The sequence below is a fragment of the Hipposideros armiger genome, unplaced genomic scaffold (assembly GCF_001890085.2).
Source record: "Hipposideros armiger isolate ML-2016 unplaced genomic scaffold, ASM189008v1 scaffold_219, whole genome shotgun sequence".
Lineage (NCBI taxonomy): Eukaryota > Metazoa > Chordata > Mammalia > Chiroptera > Hipposideridae > Hipposideros > Hipposideros armiger.
Window position 1 is genome coordinate 1887371 of NW_017731569.1, and position 25345 is coordinate 1912715.

Sequence of the window (25345 nt, forward strand, 5' to 3'; positions counted from 1 at the left end):
AGGTTATAATAAGATTCCTCTTTTTGTTCTGGTGATAAAAGACTAGAGGGGGCAAAGATGGAAGCAGTTAGGAGACCAGCGCAATAATCCAGGCAAGAGATAACGGGTGGCTTGGTCCAGGGTGGTGGGAGGGAGATGGTGGAACATGTTCATAGTCTGGAAGTATTTTGTAGGCAGAACTGACAGGAATTGCTGATACAGTGAGCAAAGTAATGATACAAAAATATGTACAGAAATGATATGATGAAGACCTTTCTTGGATTTATAGAAAAGAGACTGGTTTTTGTCAAGCCTGGGCCACTGATATAACAAATAGTAGCACACCTATAAATTCAGCACTGGAACTTGGAACTTTTGTGTCATCTATTATTTATCCCAAAGAACAAACAAAAAAAGAGTGGTCAAATATATTTAGTATTAAAATCTGTACTTGCAATTAAGTGAGCTTGATCTTATTTTAGCATACTGACATGAATAAGATAATTGTTCAGCAGACATAAACATTTCAAAGTAAAAATGACACTTCTCCGTGAGGAGACTACAAAGCTCGTTGGGTAGTTACACAAAAGGATAAATATTATTATCAGGAACAAAGATCTGGCCTGATTTATCCTGCCTGACAGTCTGTACTTCCATCTGATCTGATAACTGCTCAGGCTTCTGACCCTGTGTGTACCTGGTTACACTGAAAGTGCCTTGGAGTTTATTCAACCTCGCATTCTTTACTACCTGGCAGGGGCACATAGCAGGTGCACACCAAATATTCATTGACCTGACGATTTCGTAACATCCTTCACTACCCTCCCTTCTGTCCTCTTTCTGCAGTACTCAGGAGCACTTTATTTATCAAAGTCAGAGATCAGATAATCACTCAACAAATACAAAATTTTAGATAGGGCATGGGGAGGGTGCAAACCGGAGACCCCACCCACCTGGGAAGCCCGGGAAGGCTTCCTGGGGTAGAAGTCCTCTGGGCTACAATGTGCAGGGTGAATGCGACTGTGGAGGGGGCAGGAATTAGAGGACCAGATGCGATCTAGGAAGGGGCCTTTAAAGGTACAAAGGCCCTGAAACTACAATAGAAGGCACCTGGGAAGCACTGAATGAAATAAGAGGCTCACCTGGAGAGCAGGGACACCTGGGCCTTTGGGAGAATAAACACGCAGGGGCTAAAAGGTGGTTTTTGCAAATTACGTTAGATCTGCAGGCTCTCGAGAGTTTTTTGGCACGCTTCACCAAGGGCTGAGAGGGACCCGGAGACAGAGCGCTCCCTTGGGCCTCATTACACTTCGCAGCTTGGCCTGTAAGGCGCTGCGGGAGGCCAAGTGGGCCGCCCTCAGGGGAACGCGCCAGGACTCACCCTTTATCTCACCCAAGCCTCCCACTGCCATTCCAGCCTATTTCCTCCAATTTTGAGGTCTCCCAACCAATAAGTTTGCCTCTTCACCCAGAAGTAAACTATCTGAGCGTCCTACGGCAGGACACCCAGGTTAGCTTTTTGTTTCTAGGGGTTTTTCATGGCTACTCCTCAATGCGAACAAAATATGCCTGCCTTTGAGGTGGGGTGGCTCCATCGTCCCTCCAGATGTTTTGTCTATCTCGAGAACTATCAGCAACACGTCAACCGACTAGGGCAGCGCCACAGCTCTAGGGTTTAAAGCGGCCAGTTCCGTTGGCCGCCGGTGCCGGAGGCGGCCACCCACTTCCACTCCTCGGGCCGGCCGGGAAGTTTACGTCCTCTTTCCAGGCGCCCGGCAGAGTTGGGAGGGGAAGGGGGTGCAATGACTATCCTTCCAAAGAAGGCTCCTCTTCCGAAGTGGCCTGTCCCACACTCGGTCCACTTTGGAAGAGGAAAAAAGTTGTGCAGGAGTGGGAAGGGGCAGGAGCGCGGGCCCAGGAAGGGGTGAGGGCGGGCAGGTGGTCCGGTCGCCCCGGGCGCGCGCGAGCCTGGGTGGAGCTAGCGGCGGGGCGCGGCGTCAGCGTTTAAGATGCAAATCGCTTCCCCGCTCCACCGTCCCCCTCCCGCCCGGGGAGTGAGGCTCCGTGGCTCCGCAGCCGCCCACGCCTCCTGCGCGCTGCGGCGCCGGAGCGGGCGGCTCTACTTAAGCGGCGCGGGGGCAGCGACCGGGCACTCGCCTGGAGCGCGCAGGCGAGGCGGGCGGAGCGCACCGAAGCTCTCCGGGGTGCACGGCGGCGCGCTCGCCCCGCTCGGTTCCGCGCGGCTCTCGGCGGTGGCGGCGGCGGCCGGGGCACAGGACTGAGAGAGCGTCCGGAAAAGGCGGCTGCAGCTCCTGTGCGCGGCTCCGCTGCCTGCCACTGCCCAGCCCGGCCGCCTCTTTGCCATGGCTCTAGCGGACAGCACCCGTGGATTACCCAACGGGGGTGGCGGGGGCGGCAGCGGCTCCTCGTCGTCCTCTGCAGAGCCGCAGCTCTTCCCCGATATCGTGGAGCTGAATGTGGGGGGCCAGGTGTATGTGACCCGGCGCTGCACCGTGGTGTCCGTGCCCGACTCGCTGCTCTGGCGCATGTTCACCCAGCAGCAGCCGCAGGAGCTGGCCCGGGACAGCAAAGGCCGCTTCTTTCTGGACCGAGACGGCTTCCTCTTCCGCTACATCCTGGATTACCTGCGAGACTTGCAGCTCGTGCTGCCCGACTACTTCCCCGAGCGCAGCCGGCTGCAGCGCGAGGCCGAATACTTCGAGCTGCCCGAGCTCGTGCGCCGCCTCGGAGCGCCCCAGCAGCCCGGCCCCGGGCCTCCGCCGCACCCTCGGCGCGGGGTGCAAAAGGAGGGCTCGATGGGCGACGAGCTGCTGTCGCTCGGCTACACGGAGCCAGAGCAGCAGGAGGGCGCCTCGGCCGGGGTGCCGTCGCCCACGCTGGAACTGGCTAGTCGCAGCCCATCCGTGGGCGCCGCGGGCCCGCTGCTCACGCCGTCCCAGTCGTTGGACGGCAGCCGGCGCTCGGGCTACATCACCATCGGCTACCGCGGCTCCTACACTATTGGGCGGGACGCGCAGGCAGACGCCAAGTTCCGACGAGTGGCGCGCATCACCGTGTGCGGCAAGACGTCGCTGGCCAAGGAGGTGTTCGGGGACACCCTGAACGAGAGCCGAGACCCCGACCGGCCTCCGGAGCGCTACACTTCGCGCTATTACCTCAAGTTCAACTTCCTGGAGCAGGCTTTCGACAAGCTGTCTGAGTCGGGCTTCCACATGGTGGCGTGCAGCTCCACGGGCACCTGCGCCTTCGCCAGCAGCACCGACCAGAGCGAGGACAAGATCTGGACCAGCTACACCGAGTACGTCTTCTGCAGGGAGTGAGCTCCCCAGACCCCCTCGCAACTCAGCTCACCCGTCCCTCCCTCTCTGCCCGGGAGAGGATTATAGAGCTCCCCTCTAAGCCCTTGCCTTCCCAGCCCACTGTGCCCCACCTCCAGTAGCCCCCACTTCAGGACCTGGAGCCACAGATCCTCTTGGCTTCTTCGTCTTCTCTGGACCCCACTAGCCGAGAGAGTCCAGATGTCCCCCCTCCACCCCATGCTTCCTGTGGCCCCTGCCTCAGACACCCCTCCCCCGGATTGCCCTTCAGTCTGATCTAATGGGGGCAGTGTGGCCACAAAGTCACCAAGTACCTGGGAATGATCGAATTGTTCAGAACCTGATTGGACCCTGTCCAGTGTGGAGAGGATTCCTTGAAATCTTCTCAAGCCCTTAATGACTGATTCGAGAATAGTGTTTCAAAAAGTTATATCATAGTCTTTTGGCCCTCTTTAAAGGTAAAGTTTTAGAAGGCTAAATGGAAGACTCTGAACCTGGAATTAGCATCCCCTGGAGGCAGTTCATCGACTATAAATGAGTCAAGTTTTGAAAAGTTACAGGTAGAAGTAGGAGAAGACTCGAGTGCTGGCACAATTAAGGATCATATCTTCTCCATGTAGAAATAAAGGCCTTCGCCTGTGGCTTAAACTTGTAGAAAGTTACCCTCCAGGCTGAGGAGGCACCCTTTCTCCTCTGCTCACTGCCAGAGCCTTTGGTGGGACTGGTTGATATGGCAGCCCTCGTTGGCAGGAGGGAGACAGAGCGCAGCGGCTGACAAGGGCAAGACAGCCCAGGTCACCAAGCTGCGGGGAAGTCACCAGGCAGTGAATAAATGGAGCTGGGTATTAATGCACGTCTGGGTGTTAGGACAGCCCAAGTATTTTTGCAGTGAATGGCAGTAGGACCTTAGCTCTTAAGACTTGGGGGGTGGGGTGGGGAGGGAGGAAAGGAAGGCAGGAGGGGTGGGAAGGGAGGAACAGACATAATCATTTATTATTTGAAAGTTGGAAGTTTGTACCATCCTTTTGAGTACATGCATATAAAAACAATAGTACATGAAAACGTGCAAAGCATTTTTATAAAGACTATTAATATCTACTCTTAACTGGCAGTTTATTGAACTAACTGTTTTGAGTCCTAAACTTAGAAGTTACTGATACTCATATAACCTAACCAAAGAGTTACCAGTAGGATTTTTGGTTTTTTGGGTTTTTTTTTAGTTTTTGAAATTTATTTTCTTGTTGATTGTAAACCCTGAGTTAAAAATATATTTACTTGAGCAAAATGTGTTTGATTTTGATTACTTAAGCTTAAGCTCTCTCATTAAAAATCCTTATTTTCTCCAAGCCCAGTCAATGTTGACTTCTGGGCAAACCTGAAAACCAGAAAATGCCACTTCTTTCATGCAGATTATTTGAAGTTAAGGTGGAATCGTTTTGATTGACAGGGCTGCAGAGAAGTAGAAGCACGAAGGGCTGCCCATCTGTAGATAGCTGAAAAATTGAATATTTTTAAAAATGAAAACAAGTACTTAAAAGTGAGCTGAGCAATAAAATGGTGTTTTAGGTAAATGCAACAGAAACAGAAGGAGACCTGGTTGCCTTATACCTTTTCTCTAACATGGAATAAATTCCCACTGCATATCCTATCTACACCATAAGTGAAGGAAAATGAATCTTTATCTTCCATGCTGTGAGGCTTTTTTGAGTATTCTGTGATGATGGAGAAGCCTTTCTCTTTTTTTTCATTTGTTTCAGCATCTTTGGAGTATGTTTCTAAAGATTTTTGTAAGAGTCTGTTTTCAGTGTTTAAATCAGCACCATTTTCCCTTCTTTTTAAAAATGAATCTGGTACTGTATCTTACTATGTCCATAACATGTTAAGAATCGGAACAGTTGTGTTCTTAGACTCATGATCCAATCTGTATATATCATATATAAACATTTTACACGAATCATTTAGTTTTTTAATTCATTTACTAATGCTATAAAATTTCCTATATTTGCCCTCACTAACTTTCATTAGGTGGTGTATATACTAAAGCAACATGTTTTGATGAGTTTACTATATCCTTGTCTATGGGAAAATTGGGTTAGGAAAAATACTAATTATAAAAGTTTTCTCCATACTTTTGCTTGGATATTAGTTATATACTAATATGTTGATTAACTGTCTACTTAAATCAAGGTACCTGTATTTTTAATCCACTTTTTTTTTAAGTTGGGAAAGAGAAAGATTTGAGGTCTTTTATTATTGCGGTTGCATTTTTAGAAAAGTAAAGTTAGCTTTATTGTAAGGGAAGTGGAAGCAGAAATCCAGGAAGTCGTGTTTGCTTTTGTGCTGAGTTTTCTCAAACTAGATAATGCATCAGAACTTACCTCTGTTTCAAGCCTGAAATGATTTAGGAATGTCACTCACTGGCCAAAAGTGAGTGTCACAGAGATTTCTCCGCCCATATGGTATTCTGTTAGATTGCTCAACAAAAATCACGTAATTGAGAACATCTCAGAGGGAGGGACAGATCAGAAACTGACATATGGGAAGATGCTGAGTTTCTGATTTTCCCTGCTAAATCTGTATCACTCCAGGAGTCATGAGAAACTGCTGAAGTTTTGTCTCTGCCACTTAAGTTATAAATTTTATCTTGTAAAACTTAGACTTGAACGATTCCACTGCTTTGTGCATACACATTTTACTCCCCGCCCCCATCCTTGCTGCTCTGCCTCGCTGCCCTTACCCTTTTCATTATCGGAAAGACTGGAAATCTAATGTTTGGAGACAGAAAACCAACCTCATTTTCTGGGTATGACTGTCCCCTCTAATGTTTGAAGTGGATACCTGAAAACATATTTTTAGTTCAAAGTAAAGGCTGGGTAGGAAACTCATTCTACATTGGGGAGAGCATATAACTGAGGTAAGATAACTTGGCATGGACACTTTTGGGTTCCTTCTCTTCTATGTGCTTTAGCCACAGGACCCTTGGTGGTCGACAGAGTGGGCTGGAGTGTTTGTTGGTTGTCACCCATGAACTTGGGTGGGATATTGAGGGTCCATTTGAATAAACCCTGTAAAGGCACCATTCAAGTTACCTGGGAGAATAGCATAATTATTCAGATAATTATGACTGCATTAACCTCAGTGTAGCTTGTATTTACATATGTAATGGCTATGATTATCATTTGATTTACAAATACAACTGAGTGACATTAGATTTTAATAACAAATTTAACTTGAAAAAATTGTTAACAGTGATTAAAAAAACAGGTACCATGTTCAATGCTTTTGCACCAAGTATTTGACAAGTTGTCTATTTTTTAATACATGTAGAATGTGAACCATATTCATTCTAATTTTTCAAATTATATGTTGTGGAAAATATTCCTTGAAGGTGTGAGACTTTAAAATTTTTCTCTCCTTTAGTACTGTTTTTATTCTTCTGTTTCTTATTTGGCCTTTTGCATTGATAGCAAACTGATAATTTATAATACTAGCCGAAATTGTCTTCTCTTTCAAACCAGATCCATATATATATATATGGCCTGTTGATTCTCTGAGGAAATGCATAATCTGTGAATTCTCAGACAACAAAACGGGCAACTGGCAATGCTCATAACATATTCCAATTTTTATTGGAATTTTCTATGGAATGTTGTTATTACATTAAAGCCATGTAAGGTGAAGCTTTGATAATTTCTTACTTTTTAACTTATAGTAAATTCTATCTAATATTCAAACATTTTTGTATTCCACATGAAAAATGCTAAGTTACACTGCAGGCATTTAGAAAGTATTGACTGGAGGGGTTGAATTCCTTAAGAATTTCTTTTTCAGTATAAATCATAAGTGCTTTTCTCAATTGACTTAAACTTCTAAAATAGTAAGCTGAATATTTTTATTGTAAATTTACCATAAATCCTTTGGACTTTGTTTTCTTTTTCCCTTGCTATAGCTCATTTTAAAATGGAATTAGTGTTCATAGATGACCTAATCTTCTCTTGAGAAATAAATAAAATACCTTGTGTTTCTAGTGGCTGTAGTACCTGAAAAAAAGGATCCCTAGAGCCAGAAACAGTTAAGTTTTCTTGTCACAAGTTTGGGTAAAAAAAAAGAATCTAAAAGCATTAATGTTTGAAGATTTAGATTTTCTACTGGGACCCTTGAAACTTGGAAGAAATTCAACCAGAATATCTACATTAAAGTATAATCTTGTGTGGTAGGAAGATGGACTAGTTGACCAAGAATTCTTGTCACCTTATACCTTGTGTGATTTTTTTTCCCCAAGCCATTTTTTTAATTTTAAATGTGTTTTGAGGTATGTGAACATTAATTATAATGTAAAACTATTATACAACTGTCTTTGTGACTTTATAGGCAGGCACATTTTGCTATTACTATTGAATACAAATGATGACAATTTATTTATGACCATGCAAACAGCATTAGTGACGTTTTATGATAAAAGTTTAAAACATCCATCTTGGATGTTAATTTTAAAGATGTAAATTATGTTATTTAAATTTTTCCAGGCATTGAAAAACTCTTATCTGCTAAACAATGTAAGAGTCCCACAGAGCTATCTGTAATTATAAAATTATTGAAAATGTCTTACATATCATTGAGCCATTTTCTCAAAATAGAAGGTGAAAGGAAAAAAGTAATTATACAAGTATCAGGTTTTTCTAACGAAACAGAAAGCCAAGAAAAAATTCCCTCTACATTTAAAAAAAGGCACTGATGAAGTCTTTTCCGGCATGTCTAAACTTTAAATGAGAATTTCTTCAACCATCTCCTGTTCACAACCAGTTGTATAACAGAAATACTCGATGCTGTTTTCCTCCCAGTGTGTGAAGTAATGAATCATTATGTGACTTGTTATGTATTCTATTAAACACTAAAGAATAAAATATTCACTCCTTTAATTACTCCTCTTGGCTCCTGGGTATGGATTGGCTTGAACACTGGTCTCATTTCATTTGAGGGGTTCTCTGAATACTGAGAATGCTTCCCAAATTGTTGTGGGGCTAATGATGAACATTCTGCCATCAGAAGAACTCACTGTGTAACTGGCCAGCTGGGCCAGCAGTGAACAGGCTGTTTCCTCAGAGTTTATTGTCAAGAACGCCTGCTGTCAAGGTGGTTTGGTATTCTTTGTGGAGGAAAAGTTTTTTACAAACATTGTCTCTGACCTCAGTCTTTGCAGCACATGCACATTAATTTGAACATGGGGAATGTAGGTAGAGATGACCTCTTAAAGTTTGTAGGGAAAAGGAAATAGAAGCTATGAAACAGGCCTAAAAAGCACAATTCATGAATACAATTCTAAAGAATGTTGAGAGAGAATCTACATTTTGGATATAGGGGCTCTTTCCTGAATCATCTCCTGTCATCAATGGCCCTCCTCTGGAAAGAAAGCACAGAGCTGCCCTGACAGAGATGTCAGCCAGACAGAACCAAAACCAGTCGACACCAGCCTGGGCTGTTCGGTTACGGCGCAGGAAGCAGTGAGTCGGGCGGGAAGAGTGGGCCAGGCTTCGCCCTTCCTTTTGGCTTTGCCTGTACTTCCTCTAGATAGCTTTTGTTTCAGAAGTGTGCATGTGTATGAGTATAAATACACACAATATAAGTTTGGAAAAGTTTATGGTGGAAAATTAAAGCAATACAAGACTCATATGTAATAAAAAGTAAATCTCCCTCCTCCAGTAACCCCTTGTATTTCCCAGGGGTAAACAGCCATTGGCGTATCTTTACAGGACATTCTATTCATATATATGTATATATTTATATATATATATAATACATATTTTTCCTCTCCTTTTTTCTATTCAGTGCAAATTATTCCTGTTTCGTGCCTTGCTTTCTTCCTTTAACCCCATATCCTGGAGCTCTTGGAATGCATGTGATGGGGTTCAGCATAGACTGTTCCAGAATGGGTCACTTTGGCACGTGGATTATATTGAGCTGAAAGCAATCAAGGCCCAACAGACTCAATAAGAACTTTTTACCTCTCCCTTCACTGCCTAAAATAATTTAGATGGGGGGCCTGTACCAGGAAGAAAGCTATTAGAGATAACTTTTTTCCTCTTGTTGATCTCTTATGTCAATTTTATTATTAGACCAGCCAAAGAACCTAGAAGAGAAGAAGGAAAAAGTTTTTCTCCCCTGCACGTTCATGAACACAGCAATGGTCTACCTCATTTTATTTGATGACTGATATTCTGCATGATACGCCATTGTCTACATATGCTTCATTTCTTACCAGTTCTTTCTCGATGGGCATTTAAATTTCCAGGTTTCTTTGTTTCTACTCTAAACAGCACTGTTTTGAATATTTTTTACTTATATGCAAATATACCTGAGTCTTTTTTTTTGTTTGAAGTGATACCAAGAGAGAAATCACCTGGAGGTACTTTTTTCTTCTTTAGGGCCTATGGAAATAATACGATTCATTGGCAGCTCTCAAGGGGATGGGGATGACAGTGGTATGAAATAACTCTAGAATCATTTTAGATATACAAGTGTGACTTTTATGTAGCTTTAATATTGAGGACAATACTCCCCCCCCTTTTTATTTCTGAAGGTCCTCCTATTTTTATTCTAGGATTTTTAAAAATTAATTATGGCCAACACTTGGTTTTTAGGAATATAGTATATGAAGAGGAGTCATAACAGATCCCATACTTCTTAATGAGTCACCTCATGGGGAGTTAAATAGGAAGCTATAGGATAAATATATCTATCCTAGATGATATTTCTGGAATATCAGACTAATTGAGATTTGTATATATGAGATGGGGAATTACAGTCATGTGACCCTTAATTATTGGGATACAGTCTGCAAAATGTGTCGTTAGGTGATTTTGTTGTGCAAACGTCATAGAGTGCATTTACACAAACCTAGATGGCATAGCCCACTACACACCTGGGCTATATGGTATAGCCTGTTGCTCCAGGGATATAAAACTGTACAGCATGTTACTGTACTGAATACTGTAGGCAATTGTAACACAATGGTATTGGTGTATGTAAACATATCAAAACAAAAGGTACAGTAAAAATGTGGTATAAAAGATAAAAAATGGTACACCTATATAGGGTATACCATTGAACAGAGCTTGCAGGACAGGGAGTTGCTCAGGGTGTCAGTCAGTGAGTGGTGAGTGAATGTGAAGGCCTAGGACATAACTATACTACTGCAAACTTCATAAACACTATACTTAGGCTATGCTAAATTTATAAAACAACAGGAGATTAAATCAAGCATAAGAAATGATGCAATCAAGAGAGTTGATTAAAAACGAAATGTATGAGGCTGTTGCTGGTGTGACACTGAATGCTGTTTTACAGCAAGCTTTTTTTTTTTGTAAGGAAGAGTACACTATAAAATAACAATAAAATTATAGTGTAGTAAATACATAAACCAGTAACATAATTATTTATTATTATTATCAAGTATTATGTACTGTCCATAATCCTATGTGCAATACTTATATGACTGGCAGCATAATAAGTTTGTTTACACCAGCCTCAGCACAAACACGTGAGTAATGCATTGCTTTACAACATTATATTATTACAGCTCCGACATCACTAGGCAATGGGAATTTTTCAGCTCCATTATAACCTTACGGGACCACCGTTACATATGTGGTCCATCCATCACTGACTGAAATGTCCTCATGCAGCACATGACTATAAGTCACTTAACTGGCAAGTAATTTACAAAGATCTGTTTCATTTCATGGAAAGAATGATAAATTTACAGGCATTTACAAGACAAAACCCTAAACATTAAAGATATTCTTTTTTTTTAATACTTTATTGGGGAATTGGGGGAGGAAACAGCATTGGGGAATCAGGGAAGGGGAACTGTCCTTTTGTTCTTCAGTCTAGTTGTGGAGGACGTCACTTCACTGGCCCATGTTGGTATTGTGATCATTGTGCTCTTCCCGAGTGAGGCAGTCACACACTGGCCATTGGACGGTCGCTCACGGTGGCTCATGGCAGCTCACGCCAGCTGCTGGCCACTCATGCCGGGTGCCAGCCACTCACGGTAGCTTATGGCAACCCACTGCAGCAGGGGCTGCAGCCTATGCCGTCGCTGGCCACTCATGGCAGCCCAGTGCCAGGTCGAGCTGTTGTTCACCATCTTAGCTGTAGAGGGTGCAGCGTCAGTGGCCCATGTGGGATCCAAACTGGCAGCCCTGTTGCTCAGAGCTCGAGCTCCCAAGCCAACTCTTAACTAACGAGCCACTCGGCTGGCCCCTTAAAGGTATTCTTAGCTTGTAGAATCCCAGGGATGACTTTGACCTCTTTTGCTATTAAGAACTTGGTGGTTGTGGTGGTGGTGGTGGTGGTGGTGGTGGGTTGAGAACTTCTGCTGGCCTATGCTGGGCTTGCTTTTTGATGGATAATTCAGGGAAAATTTTAGTCTCTTAAGTTCTCTGCATTATTCTGCTCATATAAGAAGTTTAAAGGTCAATGACCCTTTGGAGCCAGAATGCACCTTGTTTTCATTCACAGGTCTCCTAAGTGTGACCTATGGGGCTAAGTAGAAAGGAGCTTTTCAGGGCCAGTTTAGGCCATTAGTTTTTATCTTTGCTGCTGCAACTTTTCTCCATGTACCACCATTCAGTATTTATGCATTCATTCAAAATATCTTGAGTGCCTACTATGTGCTAGACTGTGCTTATCTGATAGGGATATAGAAAGGAGTAAGTGCAGAGAATTAGTAAGGGAGCTGAATAGTGAGTAAATAACTTGGTAGTGCCATGCTAAGGTAGTCTGAGTATTCATAGGAGTAAGAAAGGAGGATACCTAACACATGTCCTAGGCTTGCTAGAGGAGGAGATGGCAGAACAGACTTAAAGGTGAAGAAGAGGGAGGGAGAGGCCTTCTAAGCACAGGCCAGCTTCTTGAGGAAAGAGACAGCAAGAACCAGAATCTCATTGGAAAAGATCACTCCCCAAAACAAACAAAAAACAATCAAAAGGCCAAACAAACAAACAAACAAACGAACAGCTGAAGAGGCAGTGAGAGTCAGATCAGGGTGAGCCTCATATACCATGTTAAAAGATTTGGATGTTAGTTTTTAGAGTTTATTGAAGAATTTTAAACAAGGTGTCAAATAATTGGTGAGTTCCATTTTGCAAAGATAACTTGGGGCTCTGTGGGGGAGGCATTTGATGAGCAGAGGGAGATAGAAGCTAGTTAGACAACTTTGTGTGGGGTTCGGTTTATGTACGTTAAGCCATGTGCAGAGCGCGTGGCTGCAGGGCTGGGTTGAGGTTTCGTTCACCTTCTCCCCTCAAACCTCTCAGGCCATGCAGTTTTACATGCAATTTGTTTGCAGTAATATTGGGAGCACCGTGTTTGAATGAGAAACTCCTTTCTTCTGTTAATCCCTAGATCTCATCCTTAAGAGACAAATTATGGAGCCTTTAGAGAGGCCTAATCAATTATTTATTTAGTAGGTTCTTTATGGAGTACCTGTTATAATGCATCAAGAAACCTGAAATACCAACTCATCCTTTCAGTTTGCAACAGTCATTATTTGAGCCCCTCATATATCGGAGACACAGCCCTCTCCTTTCAAGTATGGTTCCTTTACCTTTAATAATAGAGAGCAAAATGGTTAACTGGCCAGTTAAAGGGTCTTTACTTCTGGAACAACTAGATATTACAGAAAACTTAGCATTGTTGAGCCTTATACAATTGGCATTTTCGAGTTTTATGACCACTACCTTTTCCCCGACAATTTAAGAAGAAATACATCAAATAACTACTTAGAATGATTCCCCCCGCATGGTTCCCTTGTCCCCTCTCCCCCATTTTTTCAAAGTGAAAAAGCTGAAGCACATTAATGACAGATTCTAAAATTAGTTTTTGGACTTCTCTTTTGTGATAGTAACAGAACTTTTTCCAAGTTATTTACAAATTATTTCTCATTAATCCACTATGTTTCTCCATTCTAATACTTTCTGGGCAGATGAGGGGAAGAATCCCAGGTAAGAGCAAGTCCTAATTTCTGTACACAGAAGATGAGGGCAGTAGAAGTATCTCTTGTAGCCTTTACTCTTCTTCTTTGGGAAGTATTGAATAAAAATCACAGGGTAGAATGAGAGGAACATGAAGAAAATGAAACTAGGAATTCATACTCGTTGGTGACTTGGGTTGTATGCTTCTACTTTATGGTGTAGTCTTAATCTTCACTCACCCTTGACATCTATTTGCCCTTTCATAGGAGAGGGCAAAAGTACTTGTTTCTTTATATTTGTCACAGAGCTTAACATAGTATCTGGCAAATAATAGATCATCAATAGAAGTTTGTTGAATAAATAAATGAATGCTTATGTTAATTTATTCTTTTGTGTGTATTAGGGAGAAAAGTAACTTAAAATTGGCCCTTTACTTTTTTTGTAACACTACCAAGAATCAATAATCCTTCTTGATACATATTTTTGAGAAATTAAAACTGTAGTTTCATAAATGTGTTTTTATGTATTTTTCATGTATTTTTCTGATTTGAAAGTCACAGAGATTACGATGAGACCTAAACTGCTTTAGGTATTTTTTTCTGAGTAGTTAGGTGACAACTGCTTTAATGCCCAAAACACTTGACACCGTTTCCATTTTATGATGCAAGTCAAATTCACTGACAGCCATATTATAGGCTTTTCTCTGGGGCTGTTATTTGTTACAGGGTTATGAAAATATTAACTGGAAAATTTCAAGAGGTGCCTCTTTAGAGTAGTAGAAAAGAAATTTGACCTCTCTGAAATACTCTAGTATACTGTTCCAAATGTTCTGCTGGTGAGAGTTGTGGGTTTTTAAAATGACAGTTGCAAGGACTTTTAAAAAATAAATCATCTGTGGAATGATGCTAGGACCTTATAATAGCAGTTACTTCGGTTTCTTTACTCAGAACCACATGTTTTCAAAGTGTAAGTTCTCTCCTGAGTTTATGTCAGAAACACAGCTGTTAGGTCAAAGTTTTGCCTGCTAGATCTGAGAGTGTTACTTTTAAAACGTGAGCAAGAAACAACAATGCTATAGACTGAATGTTTGTGTCCCCCCAACATTCATATATTGAAATCCTACCCCCAAGGTGATGGTATTTGGAAGTAGAGCCTTTGGGAGGTGATTAGGTCATAAGGGTGGAGCCCTCATGAATGGGATTAGTGTCCTCAGGAAAGAAACCCCAGAGAGATCTCTTGTCTCTTAGGCCATGTGGACATAGGGAGAAGACAGTCATCTATGAATCAGAAAGTGGCCCCTCATCAGACACAGAATCTGCTGGCTCTTTGATCTTGGACTTTTCAGCTTCCAGAACTGTGAGGAATAAATGTTTGTTCTTTAAGCCACTCAGTCTATGGTATTTTTGTTAGAGCAGCCCAAACTGACTATGATAAGCTTTCACAACAGTGAAACTTCATTATATTGTTCTATTTCTCTTCTATAATGTATATTCTCCTTTTCCTAGTGTCTTAGAAGAATTCTCCAAAAAGTTTTATGCTATTATCATCATGCATTTTAATTCTAGGTTTGAGTCAATTTGAGGATAAGTAAGGTAAATCAATACTTTTGTTTTAATTTCTGTATCTAACTGGTGAAAAGAGCATTTGGGGCTTGAATCTTTTGACATTTTTCTTTAATCCACTCAACTTTAAGAACCTAGACATAACTGATAAATCTATCAGTGACTTCCAGTTAAAAGGATGATATTAACTTTTATTTAGCTATAGGAAATTAAGCCTAAATGGCCATTAACCAAGAAAGAGCAAAGAGACGGAAGTAACTGTCTCTTAAAAAAGGTTGAAGGTAAAACTTCACTGTAGTGAGGAACCATGGGAAACTCACTCCTTTAATTGTGACATGTCTTTTCCTTATAAAGAAGTTTTCAAACTAGGGCTAGAGTTCTATGGGGACTATTGTTAGCAGTTCTGTGAAGGAAATTGATCTTGGAGATATGTTTAGTGATTATCATGGCCATCCACTTTAGTCTTTGCCTCTCAGAAAATGGGAGTGCCTTTGGTTCTCATCCAAAAAAAAAAAAAAACAAAACAAAAACCAATGTAGAATGTTTTTCTTCATCCTGAAGCTTGGAGTTTTTTGTGATAGTTGGTAGTATTTTATGTTCCAAAGAAGTTTCCATAGTTTTTCTAAGATATGTACAGCTATAATAAAATAAACTTTATTAATGAAGCCAGGTCTAAGAGAAGCTAAAATAAACTTTATTAATAAAGTTATGGCTAAGGGAGGCTAAAATAAACTATTAATAAAGTTTTATGAAACTTCTGTCTTCTTTAGTAGTTAATACTTTGCATCTGTTAAGCTAAAAATGGTGTAGTTTAAAAGCTAAAGACTTCAAAGAAAAAACAAACTGGATGAGCATGGCTTTGTCTTAATATCCGTTAGCCAATGTCCATAATACCTTTTAAAGCAAAATGAAGTATATTTGTTAAAAATAACGTTTTGATTTTGCAGATACAAAAACATACTTGTCTAGTCAACAGCCCTGTACTCTGTCTATGTACTAGCCAAGGCAGCCAGAAGCTGTTTGCACATGGTACATTCCCTCAGGCTGTTGACTGGGCTGCTGGGAAATGAAAGCAGAACGGGGTTAATTAGGCATTGAATAGTGGGACTGTAGGAAGCAAAACTCTGAAAAGACAAGAATTTTCACTTTACGTATTGGAAGCTGAATTCACAAATCTATATAAATGCAGGCCTTCAATCATGTATTTCAATAAGAGCTACAGGAAATTAACTTAAAATGATATATAGCAGATTATTAGTAGCAGTAGGGAGGGAATATTTACTAAAAATTGTTGATGTTGGAGAAGATGAAAAAGTTCTGGAGATGGATGGTGGTGATGGCTGCACAACCGTGTGAACGCACTTAATGTCATAGAACTATACAGTTGAAAATGGTTAAAATGGTAAAGTGAATGTTATGTATATTTTATCACAATAAAAAATAATGTTTATGAAGATAACATAAGAAATATGGAAAATTATAAAGAAAATTAAAATTATTATATAAATCTACCCAAAAAAATGTTGACATTGGAATCACCCCCAATTACAATAAAAAGTAATGTTTATGAAGATAACATAAGAAATATGGAAAATTATAAAGAAAATTAAAATTATTATATAAATCTACCAAAAAAATGTTGACATTGGAATCACCCCCAATTATAATGAATAACTATGGAAAGCCACCCTTCTGGTTGTGTTACACCAGTAACTTAATGCTCAAACATATTAGCAATCCTTCATTTGGATGAATTATGAGTCATGCAGTAAAATCAGTCTAATAACTTTTGGTGACCTTTTAATTTCAGAAAATTTGAGAATATGTTTTTGTGTTGGCATGTGCTTAAATTTCTATTACATGAATTTTCTATTTTTGGTGCTTCATCCTTCTCCCATAGCTCAAATAATTAAGAGTTGTTACTCAAATTGAATTGAAATGAAGTTCCCCATAATTTGGAATTTCAAAAGGCTTTGCAAGAACATTATAATTCCCATTCCATAAGTCAGAGGAAGGGATGAGTAATTGTTCAGGAGGGTAAGTGTGTTTAGAGTCAAAAAACAACTTAGCATTCCTTTTATTTTTTAAAGATTTTTATTAGAAAATATAGCTAGCATACATTATGTCAGTTTCAGGTGTACACCATAGTTGTGCAACATTTGTATACCGTATTTCCCCATATATAAGACACACCCTTTTTCGAAAAATTTGGGGTCTAAAAACTGGGTGTGTCTTCTACAGTGGTTGTATGAGCGAAAAAACAAGCGCAAAAAAAGCGGGAAATGCAAGTAAAAAAAATCTATAACCACTGTATAAGATGCACCCAGTTTTTAGACCCCAAATTTTTCGAAAAAGGGCGCGTCTTATACATGGGGAAATATGGTAACTAAAGAAATGATCAGCATAAGTCCAGCAATCATCTGACACCGTACTATACTATCACATATTATTGCTCTATTCCCCATGCTGTATATTACATCCCCGTGACTTATTTTGTACCTGAAAATTTGACTTCTTATTCCCCTTCACCATTTTCCCCACTTTTTAAAATTTTCAATTACAGTTAACATTCAATATTATTTTGTGTTAATTTCAATTGTACAGCATAGTAGTTAGACATTTGTATAATTTGAGAAGTGATCCCCCTGACTAGTCTAGTGCTCACCTGGCACTTTACATAGCTGTTACCATATATTGACTAGATTCCCTATGTTTTATTTTACATCCCCATGACTATTTCGTAACTACCAATTTCTACTTCTTAATCCCTTCATCTTTTTCACCCTGCCCCCCACCCCCCCAATAATATAGTCAATTACAATATTATTGACTATATTCCTTATGCTATACCCTACATCTCATGACTATTTTGTAATAACCTATTTGTATTTCTTAATTTCTTCCCATTTTCACCCACCCCTTCAACCATCCTCCCATCTGGCAACCATCAAAATGTTCTTTGTATCTATGAGTGTATTTCTGTTTTGTTCGTTTGTTTATTTTGTTCTTGATTCCACATATAAGTGAAATCACATTACATCTGTTTTTCTCTGTCTGACGTACTCCACTGAGCACAACACCCTCCAGGTCCATCCATGCGCTGCCACAGATGGCAAGAGCCCATTCCCTTCCATGGCCAAGTATATATGTACCACCTACTCTTTATTCATTGATGGGAACCCAGGCTGCCTTCACATCTTGCCTATTGTAAATAAAGCTGCAATGAACATATGGATGCACCTGCCCCCTCGAAGTAGCATTTTGGGTTTCTTCAGATAGATACTCAGAAGTGGGATTACTGGGTCCTTCTTTGTGTCTTATTATAGCCTTTGTTTTAAAGTCTACTTTTTCTGGTATAAGTACTGCTACCCAGTTTTTGGGTTTTTTTTCTGTTTCCATTTTTATGAAGTAAGTTTTACCATCCTTTATTTTCAGTCTGTGCTTGTCTTTCAATCTGAAGTGAGTCTCTTGTAGGGAGCATATGTAAGGGTTTTTTTTTTTTAATCCATTTAGCCCCCCTGTGTCTTTTGATTTGAGCATTTAATCCATTTACATTGAAAGTAATTGTTGATAGATATGTAGTTACTGACATTTTATTATTCATATTTTTTATTTTTATTTTTTTCCCCATCTTAAAGAAGTACCTCTAACATTCCTTATGATACTGGTTTGGTGGTGATGAACTCCTTTAGGTTTTTCTTGTCTGAGAAGCTCTTTATCTGTCCTTTGATTCTAAATGATAGCTTTGCTAAGTAGAGTAATCTTGGTTGTAGGTCCTAGCTTTCCATCACTTTGAATATTTCATGGCAATCCCTTCTGGTTTGCAAAGTTTCTGTTGAGACATCAGTTGACAGTCTTTTGGGAACTCCTTTATAAGTTACTAGTTGCCTTTCTCTTGCTGCTTTTACGGTTCTTTTTTTGTGTTTAAACTTTCCCATTTTAATTATAATGTGTCTTGGAATGGGCCTGTTTGGGTTCATCTTGCTTGGGACTCTCCGTGCTTCCTGCGCTTGTATATCTATTTCCATCACCAGGTTAGGAAAGTTTTCAGTCATTATTTCTTCAAATAAGCTCTCAATCTCTTGCTTTCTCCCTTCTCCTTCTGATACCCTTATGATGTGAATGTTGTTATGCTTGATGTTGTCCCAGAGGCCCTTAAACTAGCCTCATTTTTTTTTTCCTTTTGCTGTTCTGATTGGATGTTTTCTGACACCGATAAAGCCTTGTGTGGTATGGAGTTGGGTGTGGCGGGGTTCAGTGAGTCACCAGGGTGGAGTGGGCAGAACTCACTAGACCAATTCTGACGCAGATTTGGCCATGGGCTTGGGAGAGAGCTCAACAAAGGAAAGATGGAGACTGCCTACTGGCTGCATGGGAGGAGGACTCCACCCAAGGAAAATGACTACTACCTTCCAGCCCTCGCCGGAAGCCACACACCTGAGTCTGCCCCCCTATGTCTCCAACACCCCCCAAGTCATTGTCCCTTTGCCAGAGCTCAGGGTGAGTGCCTGCGAGCGAGTGAGTCTGTGTGCAGGCTCTTTAAGAAGATGTCTGGGTTTCTTGCATCCTCCCATCCCACTCTGATTTTCACAGCCAAATGTTGTGGGGGCTCCTCTTTGGTGATGAGGACCCTCGCTCCTCCGGGGGGAACCTCTATGGCCAAAATACCCCTCCCAATTATCTTTCACCATGCAGAGGTTTGGGACCATCCCGTTTCATGTCTCTGCCCCTCCTACCAGTCTTGATGTGGCTTCTTCTTTATATCCTTCGTTATAAAACTTCTGTTCAGCTATACTTCAGATGGTTCTCCAGGTTAATTTTTCTATAATTTAGTTGTAATTTTGATGTGTTCATGGGATGAGGCAAGCACAGCTTTCATCTACTCTGCCATCTTGGATTGTTCTTCAATTTAGCATTTCTAATGTTAAGAAAGGTCCTGGTCTATGTACTTTCTATTAGTGTGCTCATTGTTCTTAAACCAAGTTAGTGTTTATAGAGCTTATAGCATTAGGCCAGTACTCATGGGACAAAAGGTATGTAATGGAGAAATCATAGTCGCTCGTCTACAACAGGAGGGTTAAAGATGACCAGCAGACATGAGAATCTGTGTTAGCTGCTTTGGGGCTGGCATCCTTTGGCAAGTTGAATCAAAGCTGAAGGTTGCCAACTCAGGAGGAAGAAGATGCCTTAGAGTAACAGATTGTAAACTTGGGTGAGAATTGAAACTGGGAAGAATATATATACCAGATGGCAGAGGAAACGGCTCCATTGAAATAGTTTGGGAGCTTAGACAAACAGATAAAGCAATGGTTCTCAATGGAGTTGGGTGTGTGTCAATTCTTCTCCCTCTCTAGGGATCATTTGGCAATATCTGGAGACATTTTTTTGGTGGTCACAAGTTGGGGGAAGGGTGCCCCTGGCATCTGGTGAGCAGAGACCAGAGACGCTGCTATACATCTTATTAATGTACAGGTACAGCCTCCCACAACAAATAATTATTTGGCCCTACATAATGGTAGTTCTGAAGTTGAGAAGCCCTGTGATAGGAAGGGGAATGCCTAGGTGGACAAGAGAATAGCATTGGTAAGGCGTTTGGTCCAAACGTGGACAAAGGTGTTAAATGTTATGGAGTTCCAAGAGGAAAAGATTATGTGACTTGTCAGGTTTGAGATAGGCTAAAGTGAAAGAGGGAAATGGTGGTGGGTACATAGGCTCTTGCTAAGGTACTTTTGTCATCTTGGTGGGTGTTCCATTGGTCAAGCCAGCAGAAGCCAGCAGGACCTGGAAAAGAAGTAGACTGAAAATTTTGCCAGATAATGTATTAAGTCTAGAGAAGAACAAGGCAGTACCATAGTGTCAGGCAGCAAAATGAAGGTTAAGAGATCCCAGGAAGATGAAAAAAGTGGATATGGTGGGCCTGGGTAGATGAACTTAGAAAACAGTCTGGGAAGACATGGAAGGTAAGAAGTAACAGAAGCTAGCAGGTTGGAACAATGGTTCTCAAACCTGTTTGCACATTAGAATCACTTAGGAAATTAAGAAAAAATATCAATTCTTTTGTCCCCACCTCAAACTATTCAATTCAAATATTTTGGGGTGAACTCTGGACTTCGAGTATATTTATAGACATTTCCCAAATATTTCTAATGTGCTGCTAGGATTGAGAACTGCTGTCCTAATAAGTCAATAAATTCAAGGAGGACTGAACAGGGCAACTAGACCAATACTCTAAAATAAGCTGCCATCTGAGATTAGGGACTGCTTGTTCTCTGTCCCAATGCTTTGCTACCTGTCCTTTGTAGGGATATGTGTATGTGCTGTGGCTGAAAGGGTTATGTGCCAGGAGCTTGAGTCTGGGTTTTGCTTACAATTTGATAATAAGGAGGTTAGAGTGGACAGGCAGGTCTCATTTATTCCTAGTGACTAATGAGTGAGCTTTGGATTTAAACTTCCAGAGAGTTCCCACATTACCTTATGATGAAAAGGAATCACTTTGGAGTAAAAATACTATTAAGTAAGTTATATGGGCAATTAAAAATTATTTCATATTTTATATATACAGTCATGTGCCACTTAATGACAGGGATACATGCTGAGAAATGTATCGTTAGGTGATATTGTAGTGCGAACATCACAGGATGCACTTATACAAACCTAGGTGGCATAGCCCACTACATATATGGGCTCTGTGATATAGCCTATTGCTCCTGGGCTATAAATCTGTACAGCACATTACTGTACTGAATACTGCAGGCAATTGTAACACAATGATAAAGATTTGTGTATCTAAAAGTAGAAAATGTAGAGGAAAAATATGGTATAAAAGATAAAAAATGGTCCACCTGATTGGGCACTTACCATGAGTGGAGCTTGCAGGACTGGCAGTTGCTCTGGGTGAGTCAGTGAGTGAGTGGGGAGTGAATGGGACGGCCTAGGACATCCCTGTACAAGACTGTAGACTTTATAAACATTGTACATTTAGGCTATGTTAAATTTATAAAACAGATTAAATCAAGCATAACAGAAAATGATGCATTTAAGCAACATAAAACTACAAATTATATGAGCTGGGGCTGGCATTACATGGCATGCTATTTTACAGCAAATTTTTTTTATAAGTAGAAAGAGTATACTCTAATGACAAAAGGTAGTATAGTATACTAAATACATAAACCAGTAACATAGCTGTTTATTATCATTATCAAGTATTCTGTACTGTACATAATTGTATGTGCTATATTTTTATGTGACTGGAAGCACAGTAGATTTGTTTACACCAGCATCAGCACAAGCACGTGCATAATGCACTGGTCATGACGGCCGCGGTGTCACGTGACAGCTGTATCACTAGGCCATAGGAATTTTTCAGCTCCATTATCATCCTATGGAAACACCATGGTACATTCAGTCCTTTATTAACCAAAATTTTGTTAGGTAGTGCATGACTGTATAAGGATGAGAATGGCATTATAAGAGAAGAAATGAAAAGCTATCCAACTATGGATATCTTGTAGAAAGTGCATAATTTTCTCTACAAGTAGCTGATAAAAGGCAGCTTGTTTTCTCACCCTGGTTCTCAAAGAAGGAGGATGAACTGGCCGGGAGGGTGGCTGTCATGGCCTCCTATTCCCATGGATATTCCTCACCTGCCTGTTCCAGTATGGACACGTGCCTGAGAAAGCACTCCTTCCGAGTAGAAAGAGAATATGAGTGAAAGCATTGTCTGCTGAGTACTGAGACAGCTTCAAACAGATTGAGTAAATGACTGGTGGTGAGAATCTGTTCCATTTTCATTTGTCTCCGGCAAGGCCTGGTGGCGATTTAATATTCTTTATTATTATTTTACATGCAACTTCCTTCCTAGCTTATGATTCCTGTCAGGACTGTGTATTAGTACCCATTAGTCATTTTTCCTGGGTTGGCCTATAATGCTTCAAAGGGAGACTGGTATCTTTCAGTAATTCTGCTTACAATTGGATTTGTGTTCTCTAGAATCCCAATTTAGTTTCATCAGCACATTTCAACATACAACAGCTGGGCCCCTGGATGGGTTCATTTACATACATTAGCAGTTGAAAGCTAAGCACCAGCGACCTAGAAGATGGCCTGATATTTTCCCAGAGCTTCACCTGACATATTTTTGAAATAAACTCTGCCTCCCTGTCTGTAACTGTGTCAGTGACAATATTCTGTGAATGATTAAAAAAAAACCACAAAAACTGTTGGTCTCCAGGCAACTTTGAAGTTAAAATGCCTTGATAATCAGAACATGTTTTACATACTTCAGTGTCAGGTAAGAATATTACGCCCTCCCATTGAATATATCATTATTATTAGATAAATGATAGAGGGATCAGCGTCTTAATTGGTCAGTGATTGCCTAAAGGAGGATAGTCCATTAATCCATAAACACCATTGTAACTCAGACCTTCAGCAAGACCCTCCAAAGAGCTGACATTACAGTCATGGCAGAGGGACATGAGGCTTGTGAAAAACTCAGGTTTCTTTTTACCATTTTCTTTGCTTACGTTTAAATCTTGAACTGTGGTCTTGGTTTGTGTGGTAGGCTGAAAAATGCTCCCCCTTCACCCCACCCTCTCAAAGATATCTCCATCCTAATTCCTGAAACCTGTCATTGTGGAAAAAGTATCTTTGCAGATGTTGATTGAGTTAAGGATTTTGAGATGAGATTATTTTGCGTTATCCTGGAGGGCCCTAAACGCCATCGCCAATGTCTTTATAAGAGAAAGGCAGAGGGAGATTAGAACACAGACAGAAGAGGACGAGGCCATGTGACCACAGGGGCAGAGGTTGGAGGGAGGTGACCACAAGTTAAGAAATGCTGCAGCCACCAGAAGCTAGAAGTGTCAAGGAAAAGATTTTCCCCTAGAGCCTCTGAGAGGGCATGTGGCCCTGCCAATACCTTAATTTCAGTTTAGTGAAACTGATTTTGGACATGTGGCCTTTGGACTGAGAGAATAAATTTCTGTTTTCGGTCACCACGTTTGTGGTAATATATTATGCAGTCATAGGAAACTAGCATAGTCTATCAGAGTCTACCCTATGGTTCTCGGATAGGTTGCTCATTCATTCTAGTATAATAATGTCAGCAGTTTTGGAAAGCTTTTTTTTTCTTTTCCTGGAAATGAATTGTTAGTTTACTTGATATTTTTTATTTGGTATCTCATTTATGATCCATTTATTCTACTGAATTCTGTCTGTTTGGGCAAGTAGGGAAGAAAACTGCAGGATTATTTGATCTGTTGAAGAGATCCTCAGATATGGAACAAAACATTTGTGAACAAGTAACTGAGAAAACTCAATATTCCAGGAAGGAGAGAGAACACTATCTGCTATATATTGAATTTTTATCATATCACTATTTTATTTCCCTTTCCAGTTTCTATGAGATAAATAGACCCACTGTATTTTATTAACATAGTGTTGTACAAGATACCTTAGAATTGGAATTACACTCTATGGAATGGCTGTTGGTATGAGGTACGGATTATTGTGATTCTGGACTGAAGCGGGGGAAATATAATCAGGATGTCTTTATTGTCTTTAGCCAATAGCAGAATACTGTCAGGCTTCACCTTCACTTCTTCTGCCTTTATTATTTGACCATGATGCACTGGGGCCAGTTCATGAATCATGGGACTCTGTAATACAGGTGTCACTGGGGATAATGTGGGCACTTGAGGAAGCCTGTTTCCATACAAGCTATGATGCCCAGTGAAATGTTTCAAGAAAAGCTAATAGAGTTCTGTTTTTAGCCAAAGGTCCTAGGATGAAGCACACTGCTAGAGATTTAAAAAATGTTCTTCATAAAAGCACTTCATGAGTTTTTCTATTAAATAAATCAGAGAAACATAATTCCCTTAGTAATTATTGACCCCCTCCTATGACAATAACTGCTTCTTAAAGGGGACAGTCAGAGCATAACCAAGTTGGGAAAACGAAATAGTTTTCTTCTGCAAAGAACTTTGATACATGCTATATGCATCCATGTATTGGCTAAAAGAGGAGTATTTTTTGAAGACATAATTTTATAACAAAATTATTAAGGAAATTCTCAGTTAAATGTAAATGATTCTGTTTTCTCAAGTATCTTCCTGATGGAAATGGGAGAACTCTTTAAAGATAGGTTTGAGTCATTGGTAGAGGAAATCTAGACTAAAGCTTAGTTTTTTTTGTGGGCAAGTGCCCAGGCATTTATAGTTTTCAAATGCTTTCTCCCTTCCTTCCCTAATTCATTCTGAGGCACTGTGGTAGATACTGATTGAGGTAAATAAGACAATGTCCTTACTGTTAAATGTTTTATTACAACCCTTATGATTTTTCAGAGATACAAAGCAGTTGTTCCCAAGGTGGTCCTGAGATCAGATTGAGAGGGGAGAAGCTGTTTACTTCAGAATGGATCGCCCAAACCTCTAACAAAGCCTGAGGATAAGTTAAATTTCACTATGTTGGGAGATGGGTTATGCACATA

General features: G+C 40.6%; 1 protein-coding gene across 1 annotated transcript; it reads left to right on the forward strand.

The window, feature by feature from the left end:
- The first annotated feature begins 406 nt into the window (after window positions 1–406).
- Window positions 407–8241, forward strand: KCTD12 (potassium channel tetramerization domain containing 12). The gene has a single exon (XM_019654314.1). The coding sequence runs from the start codon at window positions 2343–2345 to the stop codon at window positions 3318–3320; it is 978 nt and encodes a 325-aa protein (XP_019509859.1). The 5' UTR covers window positions 407–2342; the 3' UTR covers window positions 3321–8241.
- The last annotated feature ends 17104 nt before the right edge of the window (window positions 8242–25345 follow it).

Bases quoted from the DNA above. Each gene is read 5' to 3' on its own strand.
- KCTD12 (XM_019654314.1), top strand. From the start codon at position 2,343: ATGGCTCTAGCGGACAGCACCCGTGGATTACCCAACGGGGGTGGCGGG.